Source organism: Dipodomys ordii, unplaced genomic scaffold (assembly GCF_000151885.1).
Source record: "Dipodomys ordii isolate 6190 unplaced genomic scaffold, Dord_2.0 Scaffold136, whole genome shotgun sequence".
Classification (NCBI taxonomy): domain Eukaryota; kingdom Metazoa; phylum Chordata; class Mammalia; order Rodentia; family Heteromyidae; genus Dipodomys; species Dipodomys ordii.
The window spans coordinates 3,664,177-3,674,518 of record NW_012267352.1 but is presented as its reverse complement, the minus strand read 5'-3'; the positions used below and the strand labels follow the sequence as shown (position 1 = coordinate 3,674,518).

Here is a 10,342-nt window from a genome sequence, read left to right as displayed (position 1 = left end):
TTTCCCTCATTTAAGATAGAGTTTCCTTTGTTTTTCTGTTTAGACTGGCCTAAAACCAAGATCCTTCCAACTCTAGCCCTGCTCATGCTAAGGTAAGGGTGTCACCATGTCTAGCTTGTATGAAGAGGTGTTGCAAACCTGAGCTAGCCGCTAAGTGTGATCCTCATAGTCTCAGTCATTTAAGAAGCTAAGATTACAGGTTGACCAACCAGTGACTGGCTCTTCTCAGGCAAGTTGTCTTCTTTGAATTTTAATGTATCTTTTTCTTTATCTTTTCAGTATGTCCTTATACCCAAGAGATAAGCTTGATTTTGTTTCAGTAGTTATGCTCTACATTTTACCCTTCAAATCAAAAATCATATTTCTTGTAATAGATTGTGAATCCTGATAGATACAGACTTGATGTAATATTTGATGATTCTCTTTTTCTTTTTTCACCCTCACTTCTGTTACTTTTCTCATTTATGCTTTATTTATTGAGGCTTTGTAGAAGAACCTTAATCATTTACTTCCACATGTCTTTTATCAACTTGATATTTCTTGCTTATTTTATCATAACTATTAGTAGTGGCAGATTACTTACATATTACAGACATTTCAAACAATGTCATGACCACAAACATTTTCTTCCATGTTAGATACTATATTTTTTCCAGTAATATTCTAACAGAGTATATTATTTCTTTTGCCTTCTCAGTAAGGCTCGGAAGTATGGAAGGATAAGGTAATCACTGTGTTGAGATGCATGGCAGTGTGTTGTAATTGGTTTAGTGGGCAGTGGTATTTTCCGGATCTCTTCCCCAATCTACTCAAATAGAAAATGCTGGCAGAAGTTCCAATTTCCCAGCTACATGAAGCAAAAGGAATCAATTAACCCTAATTTCTTCATAGTGTGGAATGCATTCACCTCCGCCAAGCCTACAGTCTGTTTCAGACCAGGACTTCTCAATCCTTTGCTCTAGATTAACCCTTTCCTGCATTTCTTTCATAATAAGCTTCTCTTTGGTTCTTCAGAATTACTTAAATATTTCTTTAAATCTAAAGGTACAGAAGAGTTTAACATATATAAAGATCTTGGGCACAGTAGAAACTTATTTAGTTGAAAATATATCCAGAAAGTACCCTACACACACACACACACACACACACACACACACACACACACATTACATTTGTATATAACAAACATTGTGACTTATTTGTTACAACCATGTAAAGTCGCTTACCACATTCCTCATCTATTAGTTACCGTCTGAATTTACCATTCCATAATAGCCTTAAATCTCAGTCCCTAACATAACACAGAACTATGTCTCAGCCTTATAATTTTATGTGTTAGCTTGACAGGATTAAGGAACTTTTAGGTGAAGCATTATTTCTGTCTGCTTGAGTGTGTTCCTTGAAGTGACTGAAAAATAATTGATGGATTGAGTAGGGAAGGTCCACCAGCAGTCTAGATGGAGCCACCCAATCAGCTTCCTCCTAATTAAAAAAGAAGGCCAGCTAGTTGGTTTGTCTGTCTCATGGAGGTGTAGACTCTTTCTCTGGCTTTAGATATCAGACTTGCAGTTTCTCTTCAAGTTTCCCGTCAGACTTCAGGATTTACAACAGTACTCAGATAGTGCAGAGTGGATGGGGCTAAGCTATGAGTACTAAGTTCTCCATGTAGGGTAGGTTTATGGAACTTAGCCTCTGAAATCACAGGGTGAGTACCCGTAACAAATCTCTTGTCTTATATCTGTATGTTCTTGATTCATTTATTTAGGAATACATTTTGAGAAATGTATCATTAGGATATCTTATTGTATAAGCGTAGAGCATACATGGCAAACTAATTTCTGAAATGAATAATACATTATATTTTAATGTTACCAGATGACTACCAGGTATGCAGTCCATTGTTGTTTGATATGGTGGTGTAGCACATAACTGCATGTGTGTGTGTGTGTGTGTGTGTGTGTGTGTGTGTGTGTGTGTTCTCTTGGTCTTTCACAATAAGAAGAGTTCAAGTAACTATAGATTATATCAAGTTTCATATTTTCTTCTTTAATCTATATGTTTTCACATGTCTATCATAACTATTGTATGTCTAGTGTGGATTTTTTGTGTGCTTTGTTTTCTTCTTTAATAAACCAATATAATAATTTAGGAAAATTTATTTCCCTTAAAAATGTGTGGTTTTGTTTGTTTGTTTGTTTTTCAGTAGGAATGGGGTTTCAATTCAGGGCCTTTGCATATTAAGCAAGCATTCTACAAGGCTAAACCAAAAGCCCATTTTCCATTTAGTTTATTTTATCAGTAGGGTCTTACACATTTTTCTATTTATGTTGTATAGACTTCCAAACAAAACACATGTACGGAAAATATTTTAATATAACTTTTTTCATTGCATCAATAGACATATAATATAAATGACTTGTATAGCTATGTACAAGGTATGAAAATATAAAATTTTCATGAAGATAATTTATGCAGATTATCTCAGAGAACCAGAAAACTTATTTGTAACTTTCCTTTAGCAAAATGAACAGATGCTGTTTATCAATGTAAACACGTAACTTGATAACTGACAAGTAGATTTTATAAGAGAATATTTTTTTCTTTTTTTCTGGCAAAAAATTGAGAAGATAATTAGGAATTGCAATATTAATGGATATAGAATCTTTGAACTTATGTCTTATGAGAAAATTGGAAAGCATAAAAATGACAAATAACTTTCTTACATTGAATATTTCTTCTGCCATAAACTGAACTTAATTTGGCTCTTTCTGGTTAGACTAATCAAATGCTACTTCAGCTATATAGCAGATTCATCTGAAGAGCATTGCATGGATGTCAGCACATGTTCTGATATTTATTGTGTGTCTAGGACCACACTGATACATTGCTATGCAATTAGGAAATGAATGAATGAGCTAATTAATGACTAAATGAACAATTAAAATGCTCCATATGTGCGTAGCACATGTCACACTTTTAAATACAATTATGTCTTAGACCCCAGAGGAAGTGTGTAAAGGATATAATAAATGGGTTTCTTTTCCTTATGTTTTCTTGTTGTTTTTGGACCTGGGGCTTGAACACAGGGCCTGGGGACTGTCCTTAAGCTCTTTTGTTTAAGGGTAGCTCTTTACCACTTTGAGTCACAGCTCCACTTCTGATTTTTGAATAATTAATTGAACATGAGTCCCATAGGGATTTTTCTACCAGGGCTGATTTTGAACTGTAATCCTCAGACTTGAGCTGAGAAGCTAGGATTACAGGCATGAGCCATGGACACGTTTTTTTTTTTTCCTTCTTTTTTTAAATTTCTTTTACCATCCTTTTATACACACTCAATTAAACTTAAGCAATCTTTGATTGAAACAAATATTTCTTTGACTGCCAAACAGTAAGAACTCTTTCGAAACTTAAGATCTCGTACCTAGTATTTAAATATTCCTGAAGTCTTGATGAGCAAAGGTGCAGAATTGGAAGAATTAGTGTCACTTTCTGTCCTGACCCGCAGGACGTCAACGAGGGCAGTGAACCTAAGCGAGAAGGAATGAAGGGACAAGAGACACGAAGAATGACAGCAAGACAGGGATTCTGATCAAGCTGCCAATTTTTATTTTTCACACAGGAGTATTTATATGCTTGGAATAAGGAAGCTTTTTCATTGGCCATTAAGGAAGCTTTTTCATTGGCTGAAGCAGCTGCAGGGCGCTTGCTTAAGGCAAGGTGAAAAGGTCGGATTATGTAAACTCAGCCTCAAGATGTTCCAGTGAGATAGTCAAGCCTATCATGTTGAGAGACACCCTTTTGGCTCCCAACATCTCCCCCTTTCTTATTTAGAAAATTGACCATCAATTGTTGGCTGCTCTTTTTAAGGGTGTGACAGGGCTCTGTTCCTCTAAGGGAGCATCCTCATTCGGGGAGGGGAATTTTACAGGCTTTGGCATGTTCTTTGAGGAGATGGCTTGTGGGTATGCATGCCAACCGTCATGCACCAGAGCTTGCCACTCAGGGGTCTTGGGTTTGGGGATCTTGCAGATCCATCCCCCTGCAGTCTTATCTGCACCCTTGATTTGAGCATTTTTCCTTCCTCCCATAGGTGCATCCTCCTCCAAGTGGAGGGACCTATAGGAGGAGAGCAAACCTATCCCTTATGGCAAGGGTGCAATAGGTCTTGCCCATAGAATGGTCAGGAGTTATGAATAAGGAGAAGGGTTTTCTAAATAAGAAAAAGGAAGGCGGGGGGGGGGTTCCCACTGGAACAAGCTCATGGCAAAACACTAATTAAAAGCCTGGGGTAACCCCCATTTGCATTTGCAGGGGACAGCAAAAAGAGTGGTCATGAGATTTTTTGTAGCTGGAGGGCCAAGGCCACCATATACAAAACCCCTTTAAAAGAAACACTTCAAACAGGAGGGTCCATGTCTGGAGTCTAGCTGCATCTGTAAGAGGAAAGGAATCATCCTTGGAGGAAGGTTTCCTCTGGGTTGTGGTAAGCCATTAACCTGTTTTATCAAGCGTTCTGGCAGCCACCTTGGGGCTGCTTGTTCTTGATCTAAGATACAGGCTGAACCTCGCCCCCAGATCCATTTGCCTGTAAGGAGGTCTCGCCACATGACAGACGGGCGAGCAGAACTGGAAGATGGGTGCCAATGCCTGTCAGCTGCCGAGTGGCCTTCATTGACCAGAGTTAGAAAATTAAGGGCAAACAATGTGTGACTAAGGTGATCCCTAGGAGTGGAAAATGAAAAGGCAGAGGCTTTGAGATGAGTAAGCCAGGTTTTTAGGGTGTGGTGGGCTCATTCTGTAATGCCCTGACCTTGGGGGAGTTCCTTCCATTGAAATCTTTGCATGGGGCCTTGAAAGTTAATGCGAGGAAGGCTAAAGGCAAAATAGGGTCTGTCCTCAGGATGTAGGGGAATGGTAAAAAAAACAATCTTTTAAATCAATCACCATTTTGTAATAGTCCCTGGGAATAGCCACCGGTGTGGGAATGCCTAGCTGTAGTGCTCCCATTGGGCGCATAGCTTTATTAACGGAGCGTAGATCTTGTAAAAGGAGCCATTTGCCTGATTTTTTCTTTATAACAAAAATAGGAGTATTCCATGGTGAAGTAGAGGGCTCTACATGGCCTGCCACCAACTGTTCCTGTACTAACATGGAGGCAGTCTCCAATTTTTCTTGGGTAAGGGGCCACTGATCCACCCACACAGGGGTTTGGGTTTCCCAAATGATTTTTATCTGCATGGGGCACAGGAGGGTCAGGGGCTGATACTAAAAATCCGAATACCCAAGCCCATGTTTATCTGTTTATTGGGTAGCTTAGATGAGCTCAACGGTTCCTTGTCCTGATTTTCCAAGACCCATACCAGGGACAAAATCCATACGGAGCATTTGATGTGTAAACACAGAATTGGGACTAGCAAGGACAACTTCCATCTGGGTCAAGATATCCCGGCCCCATAGGTTAATAGGGATGTCAGGAACAACAAAAGGAGTAACATTTCCCTATTACCCTCTTTGTCAGAACTCTGGAGCTGACCAAAGGGTTTTTTGACTGCCCTATGCCTTTAAGGTCAGTTAGGGATGAGGTAAAGGGCCAACTTGGTGGCCAATATTTTTGGGAAATAACTGTGGCATCTGCACCAGTATCCAAAATTCCCTGAAACTCCCTTCCTTCAATTCGCAGGGTGAGGGTGGGTCTTTTTTGAGTGAGAAACTAAACCTAATACGCATCAGAAGACCCCAAAGAAGCAGTTCCTCGCGGTGTGGTCTGAGCAGTGGAAGAACCCCCTGACTTTAATGGGAGCAGTATCAATTGTGCAAGCCTAGTTCCAGCTGGAATAACTGTAATTCCATTAATGGCCATGGCCAAAATTTTTATTTCTCCTGTATAATCATTATCAATAATACCAGGAAAAACTTGGACACCTTGTAAGGTAGCAGAGGCTCTTCCAAGAATAAGGGCACACATATGAGATGGAGGGGGTCCCAGGGTCCCAGTGGATATTATTTGAGGTCCTTGTATAGAGTCTAGTACTGTGTTGGTGGCGGCACAGAGGTCCAGTCCTGCACTGCCTGGGGTTGCCCACTGGAGGGAGGCAAACATGGAGAGAGGTGGGGGGCTAGTGTAGGACTGGGAGTTTGGGAGGGGACAAACCCTATCACCCCTGGGCTTGCAGTCGGGCCATATTGGGCACATGCATTTTTAAGTTTTTCAACAAACCGAAGGCTAAGCCTCTTATACTCTTGTTGGCCTTTTCCCTGGGTGGGTTGTTCCTCTTCATCCCCAGTATCCTGTTCCTCATCCTCCTTTTCCTCCTCTTCTGATTCATCCTCCTTACCCTCTGAGGTCCTATCTGTCTGGCTCCGAGTTACTGGAAAGGTGAGAACTGATTGATGGCGTGATCTAACCTTAATTTTATTAGGCAGTTTTGGCATATCAGCCAAGGTCAGTGTGCGGAGTTCATAATCAAGGGACCATAGTTCTTTTAAAAGTTGAAGGTATTCTCATCTATGTTGAAGGGCCTCGCGTAAAGGGGCCAGGTTAGGTAAAGGTGGGAGAGAAAAAACATCTGGAGGGGCAGTGGGCCATTGAAGGGCCGGGCCACAAAAGGAAGGGGGCGCATAGGAGGGATGCGGAATATTTGAGGTAGAGGGTTTAGTCTGAGGTAGGGGTGACTGAGTAAGGGGGGGCCCTCAGGCTGATAATATTGGGCCTCCTCCTCTTCCAGGGTGGCCTCCTCCTCGGTACTTAAATTATCCTGAGGGGAATGGGCAGCCTGGAGTACAGGATAAAAGTGTTCATCTACCTTTTGAGAGGGATTTCAAGATATTTTAGGGAGGTTTTAGATTTTTGAACAGGATTTTCAGTAAATTGACTAGAAGGCATATCTAATACAACCGATGGTAAAGCCGCGGGGGGGTAGGGGGGAGGCGAGAGGCATGTTGGAGAACCTCCTCTCCCGTTTTTACAAGTTTTAAATTTTTACTATCAAATAGAGAACATTTAAAAATGTCATTAATCAAATTCCAATAGGAAAAGGTGGTTGCAGGAACCTTTTCCGAACCAAAGATTTCATAATAATCTGCTAAAGAATCTCCTACTCTTTGCCATCTTTTTGCATCTATGATTCCTTCAGAGGGGAACCAAAGACACAAGTCCTCTATGAATGAGAAAAATAATTCTAAATCCTTTTTCTTAACCCGAGTTCCCCGTGTCTTGAAGGCCTCCTTGAGGTCTGAGAGAAATAGATCATGTGACAAATTGCTTGTCCCATGGTGGGTCACTCACCTTGCGTCGTCCCCACTCTCCTCCTGGATCTGTCTCTGGGTGGGGTCTGTTGAGGTGATCACGGACTGTACTTGGCCAAGTTTTCCTGGAAGATGGTGTTCCTTCCTTAGTCAGAGGTTCATGTCCCACATTGGGCGCCAGTTGTCGGGCCAGCAGGACATCAACGAGGGCAGTGAACCTAAGCGAGAAGGAATGAAGGGACAGGAGACACAAAGAATGACAGCAAGACAGGGATTCTGATCAAGCTGCCAATTTTTATTTTTCACACAGGGATATTTATATGCTTGGAATAAGGAAGCTTTTTCATTGGCCATTAAGGAAGCTTTTTCATTGGCTGAAGCAGCTGCAGGGCGCTTGCTTAAGGCAAGGTGAAAAGGTCGGATTATGTAAACTCAGCCTCAAGATGTTCCAGTGAGATAGTCAAGCCTATCATGTTGAGAGACTCCCTTTTAGCTCCCAACAACTTTCTATCCTAAAACTCTGATTTCTGGGATCTATTCCTTTTGCTAGTCATTTTACACATCAAATTTTATTTCTTCAAGTTAATTTTTAAAATTTCTTTTAGCCTTATGTATTTTTAAATTCCTTTTGATGTCAGTGTCATTTCTTTCATCAAGCTAACTGGTATAGAAGAAACCTCCAAATAAGATAGCCTTACTGAATTTGCAGGCAGCTACATGCTGCATAAGTAGATATGCCATCAAAATATTAAGGAAGTATTTCTCAGACTAGTAGTTTTTCTCCTCCTTTATACATTATACCTGATTTACAAATTATTGGCTTACTTTACATTTGGTTGGCCATGGTATTTTAGGATTTTAAAATATGATTTGGTCATAAAGAAAAGGTCCCATGATGATGTTTTCTGAGTACTGCTCCACAGATGTTTGATACAGGTGCTATACTGATTTAGTGTTTGTGTAGGCATTGGGGTGCAATAAAAACTGAATTTGCAAGGAAAGACAAGTTCTCACGTTCCACATCACCATTTCCTTTCAAAGGAATGAGCATTAACGTTCAAACTTTCTTAAAGGAGTGAGCAACATATCCATTAGGTTTCCTTCAAACAAAGTCTTTTTAAAAAAAGGTGCAAAATCTCATAATGTAGCCCAGTGTGTCACTTTCAGAATTCTTTTCTGAATCTCCTGAAAACTGACATTACAAGGATGTGCCACTGTGCCCAACTGTCCTCACTTTTATTACAACTTTCAAAGGTTCTCTGTACATTATATGATATGGACCAATATCTCAGGCTATGGCTAGCCACTGGTTGACAGTAACAGATGTGCAGACTGGAAAGCAAAATGTTCTTTCAGATATTGTGAAATGTCTCCAGAGGAGAAATTATCATTAGTCAAAATGCCTGCTTAAAACAGATCTAACCAAATATATCAGATTTTCAGGTTGAATTGTCTTTTATATTTCCCAAAGGAAATTGATGCATTTTTATGCAATGATGTAGAAAGTTACCACAACAAAACACATTAGACCAGGAGCACTTTTATCTCGTTGATATAATAATGCATTTTCTCAACACTGTGTATATATGTGATCTTTATATTGAATTTAAAAATAGTTATTCTGACACTGATCATGCCTAGAGTTCTTATTTGACATATTAAGTTAGAATACTACTTCTGCTACAATTGTCACATTAAAAGCCACCAACATGAAACATATCCTTCATGTATGAGTTACAGAATGCTGTGTAGCTTTAAGTGAATATTTGCTAGTTTTTCACACATGCTCATATAATTATAGCAGCTCAGCCTTTATCTATTATAACAGCCATCTGAACAGAGCAGCTTCAAAAATGTGAATAGTAACTGTACTCACTGGATTGGTTTCTGGTCTTTTTTTTTTTTTTTTTTGTCAATTGTAGGTCCTGAACTCTGGGCCTGGGTGCTGTCCCTCAGCTCTTCATCTCAAGGCTAATGCTCTACCACTTGAGCAACAGTGCCACTTACGGTTTTCTGCTTATGTGATGCTGAGGAATCGAACCCAGGGCCTCATGCATGTCAGGCAAGCACTCTACCACTGAAGCACCTTCTCAGCCCACTAGTCTTCTTTTTTCATGGAATTCCAGATCTTTAAGTTTGTTACTGTTCTTAATTTCTAAGGTTTGAGAAGGTGTATTTTGTGCTTCAATAGTGGATAAAAAATGATTTACCCAGTCATTTAGTTGGATATTACTTAATTAGCTAAGTTAGAAAATATTTTGATGCATTTTCAGTGAAGGATGAATTACACACATCTTTTATAAATAATTATCATTTCATTTTGCAAACTCTTGCAACAGTATTTAACTTCTGTATTTAACTGGATTTAACTTCTTGTTTTGTTAATGAAGATGAGTTCAGAAAACCTGAGATCACACTTATTTTCACTAGAAGATGCAAGCTAGTGTAAGACAGTGGAAATTGAAGAATGAGTAAGAGTATCTGATTAAAACATGGACAGTTTATTGTAATGGAAAATTTTGTAATGGAAAATTTTGACTGCAAAGTTTAAAGTTCACTTAAAATAATCAATTACTAGGGATAATACTTGAGTTATGTACAGAGGATAATTTCTTTTAACTAAAAGTTAAGTAAGACCAGCTTAAAATATCAATGAATCCATTATTTCTCTCATATTTTTCTTTGAAATTTAATTTGAGGGAAGTAACAATAGGTCAAATAAGTTTGATGAATTTTTATTTTAACTGGTGTTTATATTGAGGGAATATCTAGAGTAAGATGTAGTGATGATATTCATTTTCTAGTTTTATTGAAGAGAGATCATGGAGGTTTGTTCTGTAATGTCTTATAATTGTAAGTACTTAGAAATTCCTTGGCTCTGAAATCTGAAGTAAAAAAATGAACTAGAGTAAACAAAGATAAAGAGCACTGAGTCATTCTGGTTATTTTTGTCCTACCTTTTAAAATTGAATTATTCCAGAAAAAAATATTGCAATCAAGACATAAAAGTATAATAGACAATCAATATGCAGGATGACTGTAAAACTTCATATCAACTATGCATTTTTCCTTGTTAAAGTCTTATGTGAGCCAT

The 10,342-nt window shown here is 39.0% G+C and overlaps 1 protein-coding gene across 1 annotated transcript; it reads right to left on the bottom strand.

The window, feature by feature from the left end:
- Positions 1 to 5,719: 5,719 nt before the first annotated feature.
- Positions 5,720 to 6,103, bottom strand: LOC105996803 (endogenous retrovirus group K member 9 Pol protein-like). Its single transcript, XM_013031019.1, has one exon. It carries the CDS (start codon positions 6,101 to 6,103, stop codon positions 5,720 to 5,722), a length of 384 nt encoding a protein of 127 aa, XP_012886473.1.
- Positions 6,104 to 10,342: the final 4,239 nt, after the last annotated feature.